Source organism: Thermobia domestica, chromosome 1 (assembly GCF_964235325.1).
Source record: "Thermobia domestica chromosome 1, izTheDome1.hap1.1, whole genome shotgun sequence".
NCBI lineage: Eukaryota > Metazoa > Arthropoda > Insecta > Zygentoma > Lepismatidae > Thermobia > Thermobia domestica.
Window position 1 is genome coordinate 250,576,125 of NC_137454.1, and position 27,308 is coordinate 250,603,432.

Here is a 27,308-nt window from a genome sequence, read left to right on the forward strand (position 1 = left end):
ATATTAACTTATTCATGCGTACATTTTTATCCTTGTTTTTCTTACCATAGTGATATGCAGTGACAGAAAAAGTAATGGAGACTATCTCTAAAGCCGCTTCCTTTTAAAAGCGTTAACATTAAAACAAGCAACTAACATACAAAATAATCCCAAGAGAGGTATATCACTTTGGAGTGCAAACGTAATTCTCTAGACCACACGCCAGAAGCTCTCTCTTACTCATCTATTTTATGTATATACTGATCCAAGCGCAAAGAGGGGAAAGAATGAGATATTTAGAACCACAGAAAACAGCACACACATACACACAAAACTTCACTTTTTTGCACAGTAAGTTGAGTGCAATTTTTCAGTTTTAATGAGACTTGAAAATACAACGAGCAACAACGCGGAACATGAACACACGGGCAAGGGAGATGCCACGCTCTACACCAAGGGGAAAGTACACTCAACCCAACGCAATGTAATGTCTAACATATGACAAGGAAAAAATGAAACTCCACAATGAACGAAGGATTCATTACTAGTTCTTAAGTATTATTAAACGAAAAACCTGTTTTAGTTGCTGTTGTAAATATTTTGCTTTTTCCCTGGAATTTTTAAAGTACAATTAATAATAACCAAAACAGAGCTTCACGTATAGCTAATAACAGCAGTAGCAACATTGTTTCTGGTCAACAAAATGTAGGCCACTAAAAAACCTAACTACCGGCAAAATTACTTTTCTTTTTAATGAGGGCTGACAATGTGAAATGGGAGTAATGAATGTCTCGCCGTTAGTACAACAAATTAATATGCAAATTCAGAAAATATTACTTCCTGAAATCAGTGTGTGCGAGAGGGAAACATTATCTTGAGTGTAGCTCTCATTTTTCTTGTCGCAAGATGATTTGAACAGTTTCAAAAAGGCGATAATCTTAGATCATCACGCTATTGCAATTCAATTATACTGATTCAACCAAGTATTATGACTGAATCATTTATTTATGCGTATTTGAATTACAGAAGTTTCTCTTTGCCTACATACCAAATCATCCAAGTGGCACGTGATGTTCAAAAGGTTAGACACTGCTTATGTAAAGCACTGTTTATTGCCTTAATCAGAGAATATTCTCCAAACAAATTAAGGTGAAATCAGAAACCAGCACTTGAAGAACCGTTTAATTACATTAAATACTTCACTAAAACTCAGGCGGCATTGCTAGTTTACGTTCACCTCACACCTCTCGGGCTTTCGTTAGAAGTGTTGAAATCAGACGTATCAGAGCTGATATATAAACATTTAGGCGAAAATATAATAAATAATTTTCACTTGCTGAGGGAAGATGGGCAAAACATCGACTTAAATACTACATTTATTATTGGACTGACATACCGTAATACAATGCTTATTAAGGTTAAAGATGTAATCCATAACTATTATGAACAACGGGTTGTATACGAGTTCTGTTAAAATTCAAATAATTTATTATTCGAATGGATATTACTTGGATAATAAATAATTATCCGATCAATTAATTGAATAACGGTAACTCGGATAATTGTTCGAATATTAAAAACAATCGAATAATTTTAACAGTTCTATTGTATACAGTCTTAAGGTTAATTTGAACTAAATCATATCTATTCCGAGCCCGAACTGCCAAACCGAACTGTTTTCTCCAACCTGTACCAAACATGATTCCGGACAATACAAGAATAGACGGGACCACTCATAAATTAGTCACGTGAGAATAGGATGACTAGTTCCCTATCTCGTGATTCTAAAGAGAATACGGAAAACCGCAAATCAGAAACCGCTATTTCAACTGATTAACTATAGCTGTATTACACTTGTACCTGCAAATGTCCATGAACATTTATTCGACATAAGGCAGTTCCCTACATCAACATCAGATCCTTGATAGAGCTAAGCTGTGTTGTGTAGGAGCTTTAACTTTTCTTCTCAGCAATGAGGTTATAGAAAACAGACTATAAAACAGTAATTTATTATTGGGTCCGAGCCACGTGTGTTTCTAACATATATCAAGTCGAGGATCACGCGCACTAGTACAGTATTGTTAAAATTCGAATAATGGATTCTTCGAGTATTTGGATAACGATTAAATTTTTGAACAATTTCGAACAACGAATAATTATTCGAATAGCAAATATTCAAATGATTTTAACATTAACGCGCACCTAAAGAACGCGTCGTAGATGCCCAAAGTGAATGCTAACATTAGTATATCCGAAACACGCAAAGACAGTATTAATCGCACGAATGCTGACGATCCACAACTCAAATTTCAGATCCCATCAAATCCTTTCCATTTCCACAGAATTGCACCATTTTTGTACTGTCAGAGAAATAAATTATTTCATCATTCTGGATAAACACTCTCATTTTAATAGACTTAAATTATAACACGAAAAATTTGATTATATTAAATTATATTTTGATAATTATATTAAATTATATTTCGATTTGTATTAACTCTTAATTATGTCGATCATACAATTGAAGTGTTTTTGTTCTAGTGTAGCTTTAAAAAAAAAAAAAGTCTCTAATGAAAGTATTGAGATCTTTCATTCATTTACATCAACTTAACATATATCAACAAGGCATTGACGACATATTTTATATTTGTTGAACGACTTTTCTTTTCTAAAACTCTTTCAGACTTTGGTCTCTGCCACTAAGTATAACACATGACAGCCTACTTTCGAGGATATTCGACTCAATTCACGTTCAACACATAAATTTCATTTTCTAGTCTGCACAGCTGAGGAAGAGTTAATGCTGATGTCCTCATTAGACTAACGTAGAACAAATTTATGATGGAATTTGCAAGCAGTGAATGCCAAAGAAGTTCATTATGATATTAACGAATGATTACTTTTTTTTCGTTTCTTTATTCATGCTATACTGTCAAAGTTGTAGTTTATATTTCTAGAAACAATGTATCCAGGATGTTTCGTGAATGTGATTAATTCATTTCATATAAATAATTACTAAAATAAACAATGTCAATCATTTATCCAGTGATCAAATAGCACATGTTGCTGGATGTAACCATATCTGTATTAAAGTTGTTTGCTGGATTTTGCAGTGAATTTTCACATTTGCAAATTACTGCAAAAACGTAAAAGAGATCTTACATTTTTACAACATAACTTACAACCGGTGCATACAAAATGGTGTAGATAATCTCAAGAATCCTTATTGTTGTACAGTAGAACACCAGTCTGTCAGTTATTGTTGGCAACATGTCATCAATACGTATGGCAACAAGTTTACGTTGGCCATTTAAACTTCCATTGTTAGTAATTTTCTACGTTGTATGAAACTGAAAAATCGCTATTAATTTCACTGAACAGCTTCTATAGGACCTTGATAACTAACCACATTATCTAAGTACAGCAATCATGTACATTTTGTATATCCAAGTGAATCCCTTCCCCTGCATTCCCCTCCAAAAATGAACCGGTATCTTCAACATACGGAAAATTCAAATTCAAGAGTTTCGTCGTAATTATGGTGAGCGTTCCGACCTTCAGTTGGTTTGTTGGATTGGAGAAATTAAGGATCCCTACTCTATAAAGCATACCTTTCAACAACGAAGCTATGTGAGACGTGGACGTATTAACCTGACATAGGGTTCTAATCACGTGAGGTTTTATTGGGAATCAAACAAGATTCTCCAGGGTCTTCGGCTGTCAAGTTGAAATACAAAAGTAAAATCGAAAAGTTCTGCCCTCTTTATCTGATATAAAAGAAAAAATGCTTTTGTATTTGTTTCGACTTATTTAATATTATTATTTACTGGCTTTGTGATTTCGCCTCTCTCAGCCCCAGGGGTAACAAAGTTACAAGTGAAACAGTAATTTCATATACACTGAAGGCCACCGAATCAGCCATATCTGACTGGTTCAAGTTCTCGCATTTCCACGCTCACATATACGTTGTTCCGATCACTCGCATTGAGGATATAAACAGGTAGAATCTGTGCCTGCAAAACTGATATATATATATATATATATATATATATATATATATATATATATATATATATATATATATATATATACACGAGCCTTACACGTGTTCGACCGAGAGCAGTTGTTGGCAACGAATTGGGCACTCTCTTTCAGAGATTGTGACTCAACTGGGGTTGTCGCGTATTACAACAGCAAGGGTTTGTCGAGATTATGTAAATGCAGGTAAGAGATTCTGGAACCAGTCACAGAGGCAAAGGCCAGTGAGCTCTCAATGAACGCGGACTGGGCCGACTAAGCCGTATTGTACGAACCAATAGGGGCCAGATCCTGCCGCATATTACACTCCAGCTCAATGAAGATTTCATCCAAGCTGTTAGTGTACGGACAGTTCAATATTTCCTGCATCGTCTTGGTTTCAGGAACCGTAGACCAACCCAAGTGTTTTGCTCATAGGCTGCCATCGGACTAAAAACCTTGCATGGGCTCGAAAGCACAGGAATTGGACCATGGAATAGTGGAAACTGGTAGCCTGGAGTGATAACTCGCGATTCCGATTGCATCACGCTGATGGGAGAGAGTGAATTTGGCGACAACAGCATGAAGCCATGGATCACTCATGTCCGGTTGGTACAGTCGAAGGTGGTTAGGGGCCTATTATGGTCTGAGGCGTCTTCAGTTGGCATCATTGGTATCATTAGTCTGTGTACACCCATTCATGGCCATCGTCCACGCCAACGGGACGGGCATCGTCCAGCCCACAGGCCCCGGGCAACCGCAGAAAGGTTTCAGGAATATTCTACCGACTTCCAGTTAATGCAATGGCTCCTCTGTAATCTAGATTTGAATCTAGTGGAACATCTGTGGGGTGTCTGGGAAGGACTGTACGAAGCAAACAGCCCTAAAGTGAACATGGACCAGCTGTGGGCTGCTGCTATGGAGGACACACGACTTGCAATGCCTTTAGACGACGTCCAGAAGCTGGTAGTCATTACTTTGCCGTACCGCTGCAGTTCTTGAGGTTAGAAGGGAGCTGACACGGTACTAGGTAGATGCATATTTTTATATTGTATATTATATTATATTAATTATATATATATATATATATATATATATATATATATATATATATAAAAGTTTGTGGTTATTAGTGTGTGCAGTTGAACTGCTTTTAAAACGTAAAACTAGATTATGCAAAATACAACAGTTTTACCATTAAAATATGCTTTCTTCATTAACGATTACCAATTAAAGGGAAAAATCCAGCTATCAATGTCGTGGATTTCAGAAAAGACTAAACCATTTTGATTAAATAAACTACGATGAGCAGTCAATAACAAGAATTAAGTCTTCAAACTTGAACTGAGTTGATTTAAATCATCATACAGAATCACTATTCTGGAAAAACAACTAGGATAACTTAGCTGGCAAAGCTTACGTAGTTAACAACAGTTTGAAAAGCCTCTGGGTTTCCTTTTTTTTACTCCCCGCACCATAGCTACAAAGTCAATCCTACACATGAAATCCATGATACTATCAGGTTGTGGGTAGAATGATATATATAACGATTCGTCACGTTTACGCCTTTCGCAAAATCATACGTCGTCTTTTATCGTAGTAAATACAAGTGAACTGAAAATATACACAGTACGAAACAATGACTGACTTTAACAAAGGTTCAACACATACTAAATAAGTTTATTTGGGATTCTTATGATCTGTTACCCTACGACGCAATTAATTATTATTTATTTTGTTGTTGTTTAATAAAGTTTAGCGTTCCTTTTCAGCACGAAGGCTATAAAAGACTTGAACCAATAGTTCAAGGTCGAATCCGAACCACCGTAATGCATGCATATTTTAATGTTCTCCCACCGGGAATTAAACATAGAATCTAGTACCAACTTGTGTGCGATAGCAACCAGATCAGCAGGCTGGGTTAACACTACCTATTCGTTGTTGACATGTATATTTTTTTTACCCAAATTTAAATTCATTCATTTAACAGCCTTTAAAAATAAGGTAGTCAATGAGTATTCTTGAAATGGGAGAACAAAATCTTCTCACTGAATTCCAGAATATACAGAACAAAGTACCCAAAATGAAGATTTCAAATATACTTGTCTGTCTATTTCCATGCGTCATTTTTGTTAAATTTTCTCTTATGCTAACATTTGTGTTTACTATCTGCAGAAGTAATCTAACATCCATAAAATGTGAGTTCTTTAAAAAATACTAACATTATGAATGATAAGTCCTTCGAGAAATGACAGAATGTATTTGCTCCTTTTTGTGGATTCTTTACGTATGAATACTACCAGAAAAAACTGCTTACAGAAACTAAATTTTACTTGTGAACAGTGGACACAGGTTAAGATTTGTATCCCAGGAATTTAAGGCTATTAAGAGTGTCCAGTACAACCGCCATTTTTATTTTTCACTTTACTGATTTGTATGAGGAGTATTTTTGAAATGAACACGAATTTTAAAGGTTTGAGTTTACTGATTTCTTCTTTAGATGTATTTGTCTCTCATTATGTAAAAACTAATTTCTGTGTTATATAAGTTAAACCTAATTTAAGTAATACTACATATTGTAGTAAAATATAATTGAGAAAGCAAAGGTAATTTATAGATTCGAAGAAGAAAACTATAAACCCGCGTAATAACAGTCCTTGTTTATTTCAATGAAGGGAGAAAAGTAATTACTTATATAAATCAAATCCTGAAAAACAAAGGTGGCTCTGTTACTCAACATTGTAAAGGAACTCTTGAGAGCCAAAGGGGCGTACCGAAATTGCCGAATTTTGCTATTCTGAATTCTGAACTATAAGGACATGTATCATGGATTGAATTTTGTTGTGACAGAACTTGATTTGTAACTTACATATCCTTTTCAGAGGACAACACATTGAGAAGATATTGTGAAAATAAAAATCAGCGCATTTTAAAACTCTATTTACTCAAAAGTACTGAAACAGCAGTTACGCCCTTTTGGCTCTCAACCATCGATTTGTCTTCTACGAAGTCAGAGTATTATTTTTTTCCATAAAATATTACGGAAAGGAAACTTTCCTTGTCTCCTGTATTCATTTTTTTTTAACAACTGAATAGTTTACATACATGTGACTTATATTAGCTTTGAGAGCTCTATGCAATAAGTATATCACGAATACTTCCTAATCACAAACAATTTATCACAGCACCAAATCAAAATAATCGTCATCAAGATGTATTTAAAAATCTCAAGTATTTTTTCTCTAACCATTTTCCAAAGTACCTCCACATTTTTGGTGGAAATACGAAATATCTGGGAAGATTTTTCACGTAAAATATCAACGTTTTTCCATAATTGATTTTTTTTTTTAAAGTACGTATTTGATTTATAGTCAGCCAGTATCATATTTAATGTAGTATTTTAGTATATTCCAAACCAAACCTAATGCTAATTCTTCCAATATCTCTCCCTTATAATTAATTGGTTAGCGTCTTTGTGTTTAATACGATAGAGCCATGTTTAAATCCCGCTGACCACAAGTAATTCAAATTTCACAAACTCTCTCGTTAAATTCCATATAGCTTTGACATTAAAATTGTATGTTAAGTCCCAACCACGTACTTCAGAGGAAACTAGTTGACTTGATTTTACGTTTACCACGGAAGCTATACGAGATGTAGACCTACATCTTAATGTAGAATCCGAACCACATGAGCTCCTGCCAGGAATCGAACCCAAGTCTCCCACGCCAAAAGTGCAAGATAACTATACATATGACTACTTGAATTCAAAAAGGTCCTGCCCACAGACTGCTTTCGAACCACACTTCGAGAAATATTGATCGAAACATTAGCTTTTTCTTCTCAAGACAGCACAGATCAAATATGTGTGTAACACACTAAATAGCCCTGTTATCCTTCATATAAAAAAAAAATAAATAAATAAATTAAAAAAAAAAACTAGTGGGAAGTGAAAAGAAATGATTGATTCATACATTAACAAAGAAATGCGAAAAGCTTTCAAAACCATGTTGATAAAACTCAATGTATATGAAAATAACGATAAAAACACACACACACACTTTTCTGGCGAACTAGGTTATCTCAGTTACAAATAAAATCTAAACACAGCTGCAAACAAATACAAAACCAAAAAAAAAAAAAAAAAAGGCAAGTGAGTTACTGAGCCTGCGGACAAGATAAAACAGTTTCCGATAGTTGAAAACAAAATCCTACACAAACAGGAATATAAACAAGTAAGATTTGTAAAGAGATGACTTGTTTTCTAAAATTTTCGTGGAAATTGAAAACGTTGCTCACTTCGATGCAGATATACTGTATAAATGAACGTGCTGTTGAATTCAACGGCCGCTTTTGATTCGCCGTCAGAATTATAGAAACAGATGTTTTATACGAATGGAGAGATGTGATCAAAGTATTCAGTAACGGAGCACAGGAGAATCATTCTTTTTGCTTTTTGAGTACAAATCGCGAAAAAGAACATTCCTTTCCGCAACACTATATATCCGGTATTCCATAAATACGGAAAAGTGATATCCGTTCTGTTTTCCCTTCAGGGATGAGATAGAAACAATTTTGCGCCGATGCGCATTTTAGACAGGATGCGACTTTTTAAAATATTTTTTTTATTCATTCAGTCTCTGTAAGCTGCGAAACTCCAAAATCATCCCTGGAACAGTTTTATAGCATTGCCGTTCTTCGTGAATTGAATTCTCAGTGGAACACCATACTTTTCCGGATCTTGCGTTGAGAATGTACATCCACGTCTCAAATATCTTCGGTGCTGAAAAGCGGACGTTACACTATAAAATCGATTTTATTATATATAATTGACAAAGTAAAAATGACGTGTTACGAAAACCAAATGCAAACATTATATACAGTTAGAGAAGGGTAACACACAAAGAATCTTCTACACTTTCAAAATACAATCTTTCACATCATAATTGATTTTACCTGTATTTTTAACATACACAATTGCCCGAAAAAACAAAACAGGATCCATGTATATTGTTTTGCCTAATTTCAGATAGAACGGACCAAATTGAGAGACCTATGGTTTTCGGTAGCGTATGAAGAGCAAACTGCTCTCTCTACGTTAACGAACAAATATACTGAATTTGACCAATGTCTCCTATATTAGAGACAAAATAAGTATACAGTAGATATAGACTTTTTGCTGATCATTTTTTGCGCATCTCATATATAGCTTATAGACATACACGCTTATTTAGGCAATTAGGAAAGAAAAGTTTGCCTAGTGTAGCATGTTTACATTGAGAGGAATGGGTCATTTTATTTTATAAATCAGCGTGCTCAATGTGCGTCTAGGTTACAGTAATAGATATGAGTGGAGATCGTCTAAAAATTGCTCAAAGAATTACGAAAAATAAAATAAACGAATTATTGTGATATATATTTTCCGAAGACGGGATTTTTTAAAAAATAAAACATACATTACCATTCTGATCTATCTACATCAAATAAAAGTCTAATACAATTTCAGACAAACAACACGATGCATTAAGTTTACAAGATGAATCATTAACTTAAAAGTACTTGACGGGATAACTATTACATTAATACTTGCGGACGCCGAATAAGAAGTAATTTACGCACATTGTATTTAAGCTAAGTGAATAGTAGTACTAAATATTTTTATCTTTCTTCATTATACCTTCCGATCTTTCTTCATTATAATCACGATCGCTACAAACTAATTACATTTTATTTGGGAAAGTTCAGAATGTTATGCGAAATTATGTGATATGTTTTACGTATTGACATTAAATACGATAAAATGACAATATTTTTTGTATATACTGTAAATTATGCTCAAATAATATTGAGCATTTTTTAAATACATATTTTCTATAGCCTGATACAGAGTATTCAAACTAAAGCTCCTCCGAATTTTAGTAGCACTAGTAAACCAATTTGCTTGAAAGCAAACTCTTGACGAAACAAAACAATAGTTTCCTCCTTTAATTGTATGCATAATGTTTAATATCACAGTCACATATATTCTACCGAACACTCACTAATAATAATTTTTAAAAATAACATATTTTCACTCATTTACTGGTAAAATAATTTGAATCAGTTAATGGAACGAAATAGTTGAAGTTCACGCATGAATCTATTATTATTGTAATATTTGTTAAAGAGGCATACGGCAATAAAGTTAGAAACTACTGTACAGTAAAAGTCCTTGAATACTTGTGTATTTATACTTGAATAACTGAGAAAATAATGGTAAAAGTCCGTCCAACGAAAATGACCTACAAAAATATTTTCAATTTACGTAGGAATATGCGTGAATAAAGAAAGAACAACAACAACAACAACAACAACAAAAAACTTTTTAAACTCAAAAACAGGTTTAAAGCATAATTTTCTTAAACAAGGTACTAAAAAATAAACCCTGCAGCTACTGCAACTACATCATCTGTAGCAGATCCTAACTATAATATTTCTGAATTATTACGTTATGTTAACCGCCTACTGTACAAGGGCAGTTTGATTCTAACTTTGGTGGTCCTAACGGTCGGTCAGTACGACACCTACAGTCACATTTAATTAACTGTTTTATATGAATATCTCATAGTCATTAAGACAAAAGTTGTAATATGGAAATTTTGCTTCTTACTGATTTTCCATTTTACACACGAAGTTTCTTTTACCTTGGTTCATACATCTCTGTCCAACGGCAAAATATTCTTGATTCAAACTAAGGAATAATGAAATATTCCAGATATTCGTGTAGAGAGAACTCCTGGTCACCTTCGAAAGATTCACAAGTATGCCAGAACGTTTTAATACTTTATCTTTATAATAAAAGATCTACATGGAATGTACACTGATAACTGATTTCGTTAAATGATTTGTAATTTATTTAAGTTGTCTGCAAGACTTAAACAAAAAAATCATATACAAAGTATATATTCTTGATGATTACATGTTAAAAATGGGAAATAATCATTCATAATAATAAAAATACACCAAAATATCTCCTTATGAAGCAAGACAACAAATCGTAAAAAATAAACTGGATAAACTAATGCTATATTTTCGTAGAAATACTTTCATTTAGTACTGAATATTCCTGCATCTCTGAAATAACGTCCTATGCTATTCTGTTGTTTTTACCAATATATCACTTGTTTGAAAAAATTAAGACTTAACATCCCGTTTCAGCAGAGTTCATATAAGAAGGGACCTAAGATTTAAAAGAGGAGGGGAGTCCCGAGTCGCTAATCGAGTGTTTTAAAATATTATTATTATACTAGAATGTGAGAATATCTTTGCTTTGAATTTCATCTGATGCGCCTGAACACACAACTGGAATTTTAAAAAATAGTCACTCATGGCCTATGCTCTTATCCACAAACGGAATTAAAGAAATTCGAAATATATATATATATATATATATATATATATGAGAGCATTGTTTGAACTGAATTACTCAAATGTTGTACATACAATTGTAAGAATATAAATTTACAACAAAAAAAGTAGTAATTTTTCCCAATAAGACTGCTTGATTATGAATTAACTCTTCGTGTGAAATTTAATATCCCTTCCCCCCGCGCACCGAGGACATGAAACATGCAAGAAATTGAGAACTACAGTTTAACGTGTGGGACAGCCATGTTACCTATCGGCTACTTGAAAGCCCAAACATCTTTAGTAATGCGTCAATATGTAATACGTAAGTACAACATCTAATGATACATTTAGATGCTTCATTTGTAAACATATCATTCATTTATCTTCATTTATCTTCATTATTTCCAGATTAACGTGTTGCTAGAATGAAAACAATGAAGCATTGCATACCCTAAACAGAAAATACTTTTTTCAGATTTCACTTCATTAATTCTTTATTCCTTCTCTATTTTCTCTCAATTGCATTTTTTCCCTCTATTCCCGAACACTTTGCTAATTCCTTTTCGTTTGTAAATGATCGATTCAGAACAGGTATAGAACTGATAAAAAATTAAATATATATATTTTTTCTTTATACAGTAAATATCGTAACTTACCGCACTACTTTCAAAAATAAACTTTCATTGTTTATAATGATTACGACTCTAATGAATTCAATCTTTCAACAAATGCAAACCTACGTACTTAATTCAACTTAATTTTAATACGGAACTTTTAAATGTGGTGTGCTTACATTTATGTACTACTAGCTGTAAGCACCCATCGTAATTCAGAACGTGGATAAAAGGAGAGGAGTAAGAATGTTCTTAAAGGAATATCCCTATAATTTTTCCACTGTCCGGTATTTATTCTCTCCTTTTCTGTAATACGAATAACGGAGTGTAACGCATTTATCCTGCCATATTATGTAAGCCGCACTACTCAGATGTCACGTTAGTTCCATACGCTCAACGTGTTCCGAAACAGCCGTAAATTTTCTTCCACAAGAAAAAATATGCATGATTTCTATGTTTCCGGAGCCGAATTAAAAAAAAAAAAAGTGCGCTATTACCTAGGTAGAACTGGTGAAGATCTATGTACAAAATTTCGCGGCTCTAAGTGACCCCTATGCAAAAAGCTGATGACAGGCACATCAATTATTATTATTATTATTATTATTATTATTATTATTATTATTATTATTATTATTATTAGAGCTAGGAAGTTCAGGTGCTGCATCTTAATTTTGTTTTTCTACTAAAATGCCTACAGAAAATATCTGAGCCCCTTTAGGATACGCAGTTCAATGAACGTGTAATAACGAAAAAACGATTCTGCACTACATTTTGGCATAAAATTTCAACACTTTATTCTCTTTGGGGCACGCTCTTTGAAATAACATAATGAAAACCCAGCTTGAGGTAGGTACTACTTATGTTCCAAAATTCATTGCAAATAAGTCAGCTCTTTTTTCTATGATACACTTACAAACAAGACAACCTCGATTTCAATGTGGGGAAAACAAATGCAGACAAAATGTTCCTTCACCCCTTAAAACGAAAGTTTTCAAAAGACGCTGGGACACGTTTCCGCTTATTTTTAATGAGGAACGTACATACCGATTTTTATCTTCCAAATTTGACAGTCTCACGAGATACTAAATTTTTCGCATACATTTTGAAACTCTCCGCTTCTCCACGAAGGACATTTACTTCAATCAAATTAACATGATAAAAAGCCAGTTCGAGGTAGGTGGTAACTATATTTAATCATCTTTTCAACTTTCAGTTTAACGTCCCAAGTTTATGCCCTTTAGGCTAAGGGAGACGATGATTAAAGCAAATGAATAATGGAAGAATTGGTGGAATGAGAATGTGGGAGGTAATGGGAGTATCCGAGAAAACCGACGGACAGACTATCCATCACAAGAAATAATTTCAAACTGTTCATCCATTTTTCCGTGGTATGATCCCACACAAGATCACTTTCATTTTTCATTAGATTATCTGAAATGCCCGTTCACCGCATGGGAAGAATAAGCTTATGCAAACAATTCTCCTTTAGAGTACGCATTCCACTTAAACTGTATAATGATAAAAGCTCGTAAGATAATTATTTTGGTATAAAAATTTTTAACTGTCCTGCCAACTTAGGATACCCTTCAAATCAAAGTGACATGATAAAAAAAATAGTTCGAGGTAAAGACTGATTATGTTCGAAAATTCATTTCGAATTGTTCAACTGTTTTTCCAGTGATGCGATCACAATCGTCAATGTCGCTTTCAATGTGGCGATAAAATTGCTTCCTTCCCCTTCCTTCAGAGAGTAAATTTTAAAATCGCTGCGGTGTATGTTCATTTATTTATGAGAAGTTTTTGTTCCAAGTTCCATCCACCAAACTTGACGGGCTACTGAAATATTCAATTTTTCACATAAACCATGAACCCCCACTCCCCTTTAGGAAAGGCATTTAATTCAAACTGGTATAATAAATTTCAATTCGAGGTGAAATGATAAATATATTTTAAAAAAAATAATTTCAAACTGTGCATCGTTTCCCCGTGATGTCCCACATAACATCAGGTCAGCAAACTACACTAGAATCCCATTTAACCGAATCTGATGGGACCGATGGTCCTTCGGGTGAATGAAAATTCGGTTAAACCAGAATAAAGTCGTTTTGATGTACAGTACTATTCAGCGTATACGATGTGGGGGCGGAGCGGATAATTTCAAATAACTAATCGTAATAATAAACTTACTCTTTGGTAAATAACTGTTAAAGCAATATATATATATATATATATATATATATATATATAGTACTCATTCAGTTCGGGAATTTGGTTAATCTGGACTATAGTGCATGAACAACTTTTACTCTTGCACTACATGGGTTGAGAATTTTAGACTTTTATCCCGTTTTAAAAATAAGGTAGCACATAATAGATTCCAGCATACAATAGCAGACTTTGCTTTCTCGGAACTGCCAGTGGGCTTTAGTGCACCTGATCGATTTAAAATAAGGAGTCTGGTGTGTCTGCAGCTTAAGAAAACTGAGGTATCTTCTACAATTAGATGATCAGATAATATTCTAGTGTCAAGTGCTCTGGTGTAGTATCAAGCCCATACATTTATTTGCTTGTTGAAAACAAATTTGTTTAACCTATCTCGCCAGCATTTAATTCGTGACAAATCTGTTTTAAAGATGGAAATATTCTTACGTTACATTTTGCTTTTAGTATATACTTTATCCGGCATATGATGGATTAAAGATGAGTTTAACTATTGTTCGTGTTGCTGGATTCGATACAGGAATGCAAATGTGTACTCAATTCAGTCCAGACGTTGTCCAGCGACCTAATCAAAGAGGAGCAACTTGAGGCGATAACTGTAAAAGGACAAACTAGGTTTTTCTTTCGATTTTTTCTCTTTTTTTTAACCACAGCATGATAATCTTTCTTACAACTAATAGAAATATATAAATATGAACTAAATATATGAAACAAGCCCAATGAGCTTACCAAACAGAGAAGCGTCGACGAGGAAACGCTGCTGGAGGAGACTGGCATGGCGATGGCTGCCCCTCCAAAGATAGTTGCTTTTGATTTTTTGGAGATGATCTTGTGGAAGGCGTTGTAACAACTTGCTCAGACCCTGATCGAAGGGCCACGACCCTTGGGATACCTTTGGCATTGAGTCCTGCAGCACCAAATACAGATGCAGCTGTACCTGTTACAACTGCACTAGTCGCAGTTGACTGTGGGGGATTGTTACCCGTCCTTCTGTCTCTCGAATGAAAAGAGTTCCAGCGGCGAATTGGGTCCAGCAGTGCTTGCTTCCTGGAAGCCGGTACAGCTCCAGGAATATGTGTATGTTTCTGCATAGTGAGTGATAAATCTGTGATTAGCTGGTGACACAACAAGGGCACCCTCACATCGATATTAACTCAACCCATCCCCTCTAAATGCATTTGCGATAACCTTTGGCTACAACGTGTCTTGACCTTGTCTTTCAAGATGCGTTTTAGTTTATTACAGCTTTTTAAGTTACGATAGATTTTCAAAGATGATCTTGTCTGGTGTAGTGCTAACTCTCGTATTGTTTCTGAAACAAGTTCCGGTATAAAAGACTTGCAGAACCCACGATCGAACCTCGGGGTCAGCTCCCACACGTACGCCAGCAACCTTTCATTTCGTTGTCGCACATAATGATTAGAAAGAGAGCACACTAATACAACCGCCAGAGACTGAAAAAAAAAAAAGTAACACCCACTCGCTACCACGTTATGGAATTTTATGATACATACAAAACGGATCTTTGAAGACCCCTATTTAATGCACAAAATCCAGGTACGTTAAGCAGTTACAGTACAATGCTCTCAGACAGATTCAACATGCTCTTTTAGTTTAGTGAAAACTTATCCACAAATCTACTGCGGAGGGAACTTCTTCATAGAAATTTGGTCCGCAAAAACGAGCCGAAGGCATATTTTCTTACATAAGAAAAGAAAGAATGGTTGATGTTCCGTTGACAGTCTCCGCCCTCTAGTTCAGATGAAAGAAAAAAAAACTCTCTCTATACAACGTCTTAAGAACAGGTCACACAATGACAGTTGCACTCCTCTGAAAAATTCATTTCTCTCTCTTTAGCAAATTGAAAAGAGCACACCATTCCTGAGAACGAATGTTGTATTACAAGAACTATTGCCGTTGCTATGTTGGTCTCTTCAAGATAGTTTTCTTAACGGAAAGAACACGTGTCTCACCGCATTTCTCACAGGTGCTATGGGAAACATCTCTTTCTTCATTCAAGAACAAGTTTTTTTTTTTAAAAAAGGGATAACTAATTTGAGTAGGGTATACACATTAGAGTCACATATCTTGACAAATATAAACAATTATTAATCAAGAGGATTTTTCAAACAAAATTGGAATCAATATGTTTTCTTGCATAAATGTGTCACCAACTGTCACTATTTATTGCTTCCGTATACTTAGACAATCATCTGTCATTCTGTTAAAACCCTTTAAAAACACTTATTTCCAAATAAATAAAAACACATGACCCATGTTATGCATCAGTCTTCTGTCTAGTTTATTGGAGAAAATGTGACGCACGCACATATTCATGAGACAAAAATATTTTAACACGAAGACACATGAATTGTATATACAGCATTGTGCACACCATCGCCACCTCGAATCCGGAGCACACGCAACACGGATCACAACACAACACGCACAAGCGGCACCCAGCGCACGGGATAGAGCAACACTGTCCCGGGGAAAAGCGGCGACCCTTGTAGGAGGCCGCCACAATGCGACGACAACGCCGTCAAGCGGTGGAATTTGTAATTACATTTTCAAGCGGATCACATCGATCGTTGTTATGGTTCCCAATGGGGGGAAAATGGAGCTGTAACGAGGAGCTAGTTCCGGTGACTTGGGGCAGAACTAATCGGTTCTGAAGGCATGTAAGTAAGCATCACACGCCTATTAATACAAATAATAATATAACAATAAAAAAGCCATAAAAATAATAATAAAGAACCAAATGCAGAATATGTTGGATCATATAATATTAGTGCCAAGCCCATTTAGTAGTAGCAGAAAAGAAAATTTGTAACACTTAAATTTTACACTTGTTTTCCTTCAAAGAAATGAAAATTTTTGCATATATCTATCAAGCAACTTCATATTATGATTGTCCCTAAAAATCAAGGATACTATTTCACTAAATATATTATTTGTGTATACCGGAATTTACGTGACTGAATTCTGACACTACATCCATTAAAGATCTACGACGGAAAAACACCAGAAACGCGAATTCAATTAGGTGTTACGCAGTCTACATTGGCTTCCAATACTATCATTTCTAGCTCCCTAGACCACAATTCGCTACTTCTTAATTCAATTAGCTCTCCATGTGACTCAATGACAGATCAACACCAAGAGTCCGTATCCCTAATAGGATTAAGTGTTCACTAGTAAGTTATATGACCGTAATAAAAATTATATTGTTTGAGAAGCTGACAACGAAGTTCAAATCTGAAAAATTAAACGGATTTTCTCTCTCTCTCTCTCTCTCTATATATATATATATATATATATATATATATATATATATATATATATATATATATACAGTATATAACATTCTTATTCGTACACCTGAATTTATGAGAAAAAATGTAACATATGTGTACTTTACGTTTATTATTTTTATATCTACTATGCGTACATGAGTAAAGGAGGTTTTGATCACAGATTTCAATTTAAAAACCAATCCAAAGTAGTATTAAATATTATCCAATAGTAATAAATAAAGAAAAACACCATGTTTTCATGCAACATTTCTATTCGTACATTAATATGGCGTGTAGTGTTAATCGCAAATAATATTATCATTCCCGAGTATTCTTCGTTTTGTATTGAAGCAGTGTGAGTGGTGTAGGTGACCCTTGTTACTAGAAGATTCTGCGCGTGCTTTCCTTCGAACACCACGGATCAAAATGGGTAAGCAGAAGGAACTGAGTTCCGACCTAAAAGAGGTAATTATAAACTTAGCACTGAAAGGAAATTCTTTACGTCAAATAGCACGTACCGTTACTAACTCGCACTCCACTGTGCAGTACATAGTAGAAAAATTCAGAGAGCACGATTCAACGAGGAATTTATCGAAGAAACCACAGGAACGTAAATTAAAACCACGCGACGAACGTTTCACTCTTCAAAGAGTTCGAGAAAATCCAAAATTAAGTGTCCCCGAACTACGTCCATTAGTGGAAAATGTGTCCAGGAAGCAGATGTGTGACCAAACTGTCCGGAGTGTGTTGTGGAAACATGGGTATCATGGTCGAATAGCGCGAAAGAGGCCGTATGTAAGTAAGGAGAATCGAAAGAAGCATTTTGCGTTTGCAAAACAATATCGTGATAAGGATCAAGAATTTTAGGATAGTGTTATATGGTCCAATGAGACGAAAATAAGCCTTTTTGGGTCAGATGGGGTACGTAGGGTATAGAAAAAACAAAATACAGAGAATAATAATATGAACACACCCCCACAGCTAAACATGGTGGTGGGTCACTAATGGTGTGGGCCTGTATGTCATACACCATCCAGTTTACTGATGACATTATGGATGCCAATGTATATTGTGAAATATTAAAGAACAATGTCAAGCAGTGTGCAAAAAATAGGTACAGATTTCAACAGGACAATGACAGTAAACACAAGGCTAGACTTAGCATGTACCAAGTTTGTGTTTTTCTTGTGATTTCTTTATGGTATAATAGCCCGTGTGTACGAATAGAAAAGTTGCACGAAAACAGGACTTCTCTCATTGTTTGTTTTTATTAATTAATATTTAATTTGACACGAATTATTTTTTCTATGTTTTTCAGTTTGTGAAGCCCTAATGTATCCAAGTGTGACAATTAACTAGCACAATATTGTAGTTTAATAAAGAAATTAAATATTTTGTTTGAAAAAACAATGTGTACGAATAAGAATGTTATATACTGTATATATATATATATATATATATATATATATATATATATATATATATATATATATATATATATATATAATGCACGACGTAACTTGAGAAAGAGCTCCCTAGTGGTTAAATGGTTAGGGGACACACCTTCTATGTGTCAGAGCCGGGTTCGGTTTCGGTGGGGAAATTACGTGTGTCAGATTCCGCGTCAAGTTATAGGTCTAAGTTTTATATCGGCTCAACACTTAAAGAAACATTACCTCACGCCAATCACCCAACGAAGCAATTTTATTTACTTCACAATGAACTGTGCCAATGCTTATTGATGTGACGAAGTCTGATAGAAAATAGTGTATGGTAGGACAAATTGCGCTGACACGTAGCGTTATTATTTCCATGTTCACCGCTTAACCACTGTAAGTAAATTTATTCATTTGCAAATTATATACTTTAATCTGATACCCAAGCTATATGATTGTTTATAGATATTTTTTCCACGTTTAGTTCCTACTTTAGGTGTTTTCAAACCTACGTTTTATTATTATTTTCTTGCATTGTATATGTACAATCATCTGCACAGCTTCTTATATATAAGTAACTGACACGCAAGCTTTCAATACGAAAGAAATTGTGTTCAACATCTAGTGGTAACGCTTATTCCGATTCCACGTCCCTTCCCCCTCATATTTTCTCGATGTTTGATATAATTTCCACCGCAACATCTTTGCCTCCAGCTTTTCACATATTTATAGGAGGTTGGCATTTCCGTCTTTTTTTTCCTTCCATTTTGTCGTATTATGGGCGCCTTCTCATCCCCTCTCAAATCATCTTGTAGGCCTACCTTGCCTTCCATCTGATCTTGGGTTTTACCTCCTTTTCTTCTTTCTGGTACTTCAGACTTTTCACTTCTCTTTCCCATATAGTCAGTCTAATTATGCTCTTACACGTTTTGATACGAGCAATTTACATCCCAGTTCAAATACCAGTATCACTCACTTATTTTAAAAGATGAATTGTTAACCATACATATATTGCTACACAGTTACTCCTGGTTAGCATCACCGTCAGTTTGTTATAATGATGACAGTAACACACCTGTAACTTCATATGTATGATTTCCTCGAAAACTGATTAAGTTTCGGAGATGCACAAAACAGGAAGACTTAAATGTATGAAGTTTTGATCGGTTTCAGAAACAGATGTGCACGGTGAAGAGGTGTCAAATAAAGGTAAGAGTCCAATCTAAACGATTTCACTACATTTGAATAACAAATACAATGGCTCAATGAAAATCGCTTACCTCAGATGCTAGGAATCCCTAATTAATCACAGGCCGTTTCAGTCTAAAGTAGACATCGTATCGGTTCTTTTCTTTTCTTTCTTCCTTTCTTTTTCTTTTTCTTTTTTTTCTTTCTTTTTTTGTATTAGGGATTTTTTCACAATCATTCAATGCATTTAACATTAGTATCCTACAGGGCATAGTCACGAGGGTTTCTCAATTTTGGTACTAAGCTTTTATTTTTTCAATAATTAGCCTATCCAACAAATTTTGAAAATGAAATGCAATCTTTAAGTTTTACGTCCCACATTTATGCCGGTTGACGATGATGATGAGAGATGAGTGAAATGGTGGAATGAAGAAAGTGGGAGGAAACGGGAGAACCTCGAGAAAACCCACGAGCACGGTGTTTGTCCACCACAAATTTCACACGGCGCGAGCTGGGATCGAACCAGGGACCCAAGCACCGGAGGTGAACTCTTTACCACTGAGCTACCACGGCCCCGCAACACATTTTGAGTACATTTTGTTGTTTTTCAAACGGTAATTTCTATAAACTGATTTTCATCAGTTCGAACAACTATGATGCCAAATTGGATCCAATTAATACCGTTCTACAGCAATTTAAGAAAACGATGTTGACTCCCAAACAAATCCAATACTGTATTTTAAATGTACAAATTACCAAATGAGTCCTGAACTTTGCAATCTCAGTTTACGCTAATATGAAAACATACATTCCCATAAATTGGCGAGCGTGCACATGTTGCGCGTGTGGCTCTCCAATAAATGTACTTTTCCTAAATATGCAGATCAACTGCACCTAAACAAAACAAAAAGAAAAGAAATGAAATGAAATGTGCTCTTATACAAGAGAGCTCATGCATAAGATGCTATTTATTCTTCACTCATGCAAAAAATAAGTTTAACTTTCAAGACTACCGAATCAAATCACCATTACCTAGGTATACTGTATATGTATACACATACATGACCAATTAACAGGCTAAGCGAACAAATAAAAAGAAATAACTTTCGATCGAAGAAATGTTTCATTTATTACTTTCAAATGTTTATACAGGGTGTTAATTAACTATAACGACAAACTGTAAGAGTTGATTCCTTACATCAAAATAAAGAGAAAAAGTTCAGATGAACCTGTCGGGAAAAGTGCATAGTTTCAGAGCTAGGGCTGTCCAAAATCGTGAAAAAGCCAATTTAGATTACCTATTTCGAATTTGACAAACTGTGGATGGTGGTCTTTATTAGCGTAAATACAGTCATGCATACACAGTCCAAAAATACACATTTCATTAATGTTCGATGGGTAAGCAGAATATTCCCTGCAGGGTGAAATTCACAAATATGCCATCAACCGAATTTTGAGATATGTTCTGACTTATGATTGGTCCAAAGTAGGCAAACGATAAGTCTTGATAGCAGTGAACACGGAATCATTTGGCGCGATGTCGGAAGTGTTAAGGATGGTCAGCAGCACGGTCTCTCGTACTCGGGAAAACGCATGTTGCGATGTTTCGTTTCACGCTTGTAAGTGAAGAAAACTTGAAATATACCGTTACAAAATACATCGCATCACGTTATTCTGAACACAAAAAGCATGGAGCTGTCGGTTCCTAACACTTCCGACTTCCCTCCGAAGCACTGGACGTCCATTGTTGTCAAGGCATACCTCCTGCCTACTTTGGACCCTCCTTGAAATCAGGGTATATCTGAAAACTCTAATGAGAGCATATCTGAGAATTACACCCTGTAGGGAATACTCTTTACGCCTATTGAAAATTGATGAAATATGCACTTTTGGATTGTGTATGTGTCGCTTCCTTTACGCTGATAATGACCAGCATCCGTTAGTTTCTGGAATTCGAAATAGTGTCTGTTGAAATTTGGCTTTTTCGCGATTTTGGACAGCCCTATCTCTGAAATTATGCACTTTTCGCCATAGGTCCATATGAACTTTTTCTCTTATTTTGATGTGAGGAATCACCTCTTACAGTTTGTCGGTATAGTTCATTAACACCCTGTATATATAGTTCATGAATTTTATGGTATATATTTTTTAATATTCATACGTACATAGTATGTAAGTACAAACTGTTTTGTTCACATTTCGTGCTTTTGTATTCCAACTACTGGTTTCAATGAAAAAGAAATAAGTAGCCAAGTTTTGCAAATTGCAAGTAAGTTTTTCTTTCTTCGGTCCGATACGCTTAAAGGTGAATTTCTCTTCTCACATGCACCACAAAGGTTCATTACAAAAAGCATGATTTAGTGGTTAACTTTATATTTTATTTTTCTATTCATGGCGTTGCTTTCGCTTCAAACTGAAGAAAGAAAAGGAAAAAACTGCTTCTTGAAAAAAACTAATCGAAGTTTTAGAATGTGCAGCAAAAAGGAGGGAACTGTCCCTCTCCCCATGGGTAAAGTTATTTACATCATATGGTAATTTTAACATGTGCACTTATATAATTATTTGGTATATTTCAATTGTGCCCATTAACTTTACTTCCACGCATGAAACTCCAAAGATTTAACTCTTTCATAGTGGAAAGATTTTAGCCGGGATCTTGAATCACTCTTACGGACTGTTAGTGAACGAAGTGGAATTAGGTATATCATTTACAAACTTTAAGGCTGTTGCTACCTCTTCGCTGAGTCGAGTTTTCCCCTATCTAATAACATTGGAACTTTTTTCGTGTTTTTCTCAGCAAGCAATGAACAAATCCTTATAAAAATTTGCATAGAGTCAGGTCGATAATAAAGGATTTGTTATATGAGCTTATAATTTTACTAAAAGCCTCCAATTAAGTTATTCATTCCCCTCTTTTTTTCATGTGAAGATTTGCAACAGTGCGATCTCTGCGTCTCCCTGTTTGTATTAGCAGCGTGAGGGAAATGCGGGCTAGCCATTTAAAACAGGTTTTTAAACTCTGTCCATATCACATCTGTGGAATGAAATTTTCTAGCCCTCTCGTCCTTTTGGAGGACAGATTTATGGCACTGAGAAGGAGGGGGCGCTCTTTATTTTCTTTCCTAAACCTATTGCTTTTAGTATATTCGTCTAGTCTCATTCGGAGTTCTTGTGGTTACTTTCAACCATAGCAAGATGCCTCTTGTGTCTCATGTATTTCAGTCTTATACCTGGTGATTGGTTATACAAATACAAATTAGCAGACGATTGTGATAGCAGATAAATTTCCTGTGTGGGGGCCGCGGTGGCTCAGTGGTAGAGCGTTCATCTCAGTTGCATGGGGTCCTTGGTTTGATCCCAGCTCCCGCTAAGTGAACTTTGTGGTGGACAAACATCGTGTGCATGGGTTTTCTCGGGGTTCTCCTGTTTTCTCCCACTTTCTTCATTCCATTTCATTCATTACTTATCATCACAGTCTCCTTTAGCCTAACCGGCATAACTGTGGGACGTAAAACTTACAGATTTCATTTTATTTTCAAATTTCGTGTGTGAAATAATAATAATAATAATAATAATAATAATAATAATAATAATAATAATAATAATAATAATAATAATAATAATAATAATAATAATAATAATAATAATAATAATAATAATTATTATTATTATTATTATTATTATTATTATTATTATTATTATTATTATTATTATTATTATTATTATTATTATTATTATAGGAAATTCTTGGCACAAGAGATTGTAACGAGCAAGGAATATCAGTGCGGCTTGGCACTAGTAATTTAGTTAAAATTTGTGGTCACCACATCGGTTTCTCCTTGCCGGTGTTTCCTTGACCAGAGACTGGCCGCGCTTCCGACACCAGTGGGTTTTCACATTGAAAACACCAGCGCTCTTTGACTTTTGTAACCTCACGGAAACAGGTAAACCAGTGGAGATAGCATTTTGGAATAATTATATATATGTATATGCAGACCCGTATTCAGGAGGATCTAGGGGTTTGCTCCCCTAAATTTTCGCTGGCCTCCCTAAACTTTTCACGGTAGGCTTGCAAATGAAATATAATATGGTGATAAGCTATGATATGGTTGGATCGGGCTCCCCTAACTTCAGCCGCCCCCCTACATTTTTGGGCTGGCTATCGGCCTCTCTATATGTATTTGAAACTGTGAATAGTAGTATAGAATGTTTATGCTAAATAATAATAATTTCATTTTTACCACATACGAAGGAAATTTAGAAATAAACTTTTTTGTTACACAAATATGTTCTTAGTGTGAATGCTGTCGAATTCTATTCCTAATGATGACAGATTTTTCGGTGTTGTTTCAGTATCGTGAGGCAACTGGGAAACTGAAGAACTGACCACACATTACCCTTCTAACGGAGCACATTTGTAGGAAAAGTGAAGTGTAATATCAGGGATTCTTTTACTAAACAGAAGAACATCTATACATAATGAAATATGTAGTGTTAATGTAGATACAAACGTCATTTTCTTGGTAACGTCTTTTCTTGGTTATTACTTTACGAAATATGAATAGGGACTTATTTCTTGGTAACAGGGAATAGGGACTTATTAGTGTTACCTGCTAATAATAACCTTGTAACTTACGCATTCTAAATAAGAAATAATTATTTTCCAGATGGTGAACGCGAAATTTCATCTATAGCTACAACATAAATACATATATATATATATATATATATATATATATATATATATATATATATATATATATATATATATATATATATATAGCGAGAGAGAGAGAGAGAGAGAGAGAGAGAGAGAGAGAGAGAGTACAACACATATTAACAGAATAATTTTAATTTTATGCATTATTTTTTCATGCTTCATTTTAAAATATAGGGCTTTTTTTTGTTGAGGTACACCAATTTGTCATTGTCATACATATTAAACTAAAGCATTACCGTATGAGTATAAAAATATGTGATGGAATACTTCGCTACATCAAGCCACAACATTATGTAAATGAAGTTATTAAAAAATAATAAACAAGCAGTATAGTCAAAATGCTAAATATCACCGAAGCACTATTCACAATTTAAATATCTATGAGCATACTCCAAAATCCCTGGTAAGTTTCTACATTGAAAAACAAAGTAAACAAAATTCACAAGGCCACGCTAAACATAAATACAGGAAAAGTTAAATAAAAAAAATGTTATCAGTAAAATTTCTACTCTTTCCCTCCAAAATTATGTCTCAAATCAAGTAAGTAACTTGCTTAAATTATACTGGTCTACGACTTTTTAATTTTGTTGATAAGTGGTCAAAGTTACACTCAAAGTACTGACTTCAATCAATACAAATAAATCAAACAAACACTAATATTTCACATTTATTTATACAATGAGTATGTCATAGTTTTTTAAAAACCAATTTTCATTTCATGTACAAATTTTAAAGAAATAATTCGGTTTCAAATGTTACTTTCACGCAAAAAAAAAAAAAAAAAAAGAAAGAAAGAAAGAAAATATACTATGGTAAATTAAAGTGAGATTACAGTGTTACGTTAGTTCAAATAAAATGTTAACGAAATTTTGCGGACAACTTTCGAAACTTATCTGAGAAGCAACTTTAAAAATTGACAAAAGTTATAGACATACTTCATGAGTGAGTAAAGAAAAAATACAAATGTAGATTAAAAAGAGATTTTTTTAAAAAATCTGCAGTTAACAGGAATATAGTTAATAAATCTAAAAGATTCTATAAAATAGATTTAAACAAATCTTCAATCAGATCAATTGATTCCCTAAATTTTCTTTGTATCACCTTATATATAAATATAAAAAATATATAAAAACAAGAATTTTAGGAATAATCCAAAAAATGGATCAAAAGATAGCGATCTTGGCTAAGAATTTTAAAAATGATCCAAAAAGTGCATAAAAAGATTGCGATCTTGCCAAATAGTTAGTTCCTGGATCAGGGGCCACAAAAGTTAGCAACGGTTCCTAAATCGAGTTTTCGTATTTTCTACGGAATTAGCACATCATACTGAGTAAATTGTTAGTTTGGGTTTGGCTACACTACCTGTAGTTCTCCAGATATAAGGCTACAAGAAAATGTTTGATTGTATGAAATATATTGGATTTTTTGGATCAGGGTTCACAAAATTCCGAGTTTTCGTATTTTTTACGGAATAAGCACATCATGCGGGCTAAATTGTTACTTTTTGATTTGGCTATACTATATGTAGTTCTCAAAATATGGGGCGTACAAGGAAATGTTTGAATGTTTGAAATTTATATTGATTTTTTTGGATCAGGGCCCACAATTTTTTTTTGAATGGCAGCTGAATCGTTTTTTTTTTTTTTTTTTTTGTACGGAATAAGCACATCATGCTGAGTAAATTGTTAGTTTTGGTTTGGCCACACACTTTGTAATTGTCAAAATATGGGGCGTACAAGAAAATTTTTGATTGAATGTAATATATTGAATTTTGTGGATCAGGGTCCACAAAATTTTTGAACGGTCCTTAAATCGAGTTTTTGTATTTTTTACTCAATAAGCACATCATACTAAGTTAAGTCATAGTTTGGGTACGCTATATGTAGTTCTCGAGATATAAGGCTTACAAGAAAATTTTTGTCTGAAATAGATTGCATCTTTTGATCCAATAGGGTCTAAATGTATACAATATATATTGGTGTTGTTGTCCATTATTATGTTTGATCTAAATCTATAGTTGACTGGTAATAGGTGCTATTTTGAGCACTATTCGTTGTTACAAACGATACACTTTATTTTAAATTGAAATATAATAAATAAAATACAAATAATACGTCACTATAAAAGTAGCTTTTCTTTTAGCAGTATAGAAGTTTATTATAAATACCTCATATATAGATAAAATGGGCACTGGAGTCAAGAAAGGTATGTCTTTTCATGTTTTGAAAAATGTAATAATAATAATAATAATAATAATAATAATAATAATAATAATAATAATAATAATAATAATAATAATAATAGTGATAAAGTGACATTCGCTTTCGTATACATTAAAAGTATCTTTATTCAATAGAGACAGTTCGCTTCTAATTACTTATAACTGTCTATACTTGACGGGGGGAAAAGCTAATGTAAAGAAGAATGGATCCGTTCTCGCTGTGTTTAT

At 34.2% G+C, this 27,308-nt stretch overlaps 1 protein-coding gene across 9 annotated transcripts in view; it reads right to left on the reverse strand.

The window, feature by feature from the left end:
• Positions 1-27,308, reverse strand: part of PDZ-GEF (PDZ domain-containing guanine nucleotide exchange factor) — an 835,430-nt gene that overhangs the window by 140,277 nt on the left and 667,845 nt on the right. For 4 of the 9 annotated variants that reach the window (XM_081771933.1, XM_081771914.1, XM_081771890.1 and 1 more), the window contains exon 1: positions 14,949-16,699. The exons of 4 other annotated variants lie outside the window; for them this stretch is intronic. In XM_081771933.1, the coding sequence (XP_081628059.1) occupies positions 14,949-15,310 (362 nt within the window). In that variant the 5' untranslated portion in view covers positions 15,311-16,699. Of the gene's footprint in view, positions 1-14,948; positions 16,700-27,308 lie in introns of those variants that run through there. One more of the 9 variants, XM_081771923.1, reaches the window with a different exon arrangement.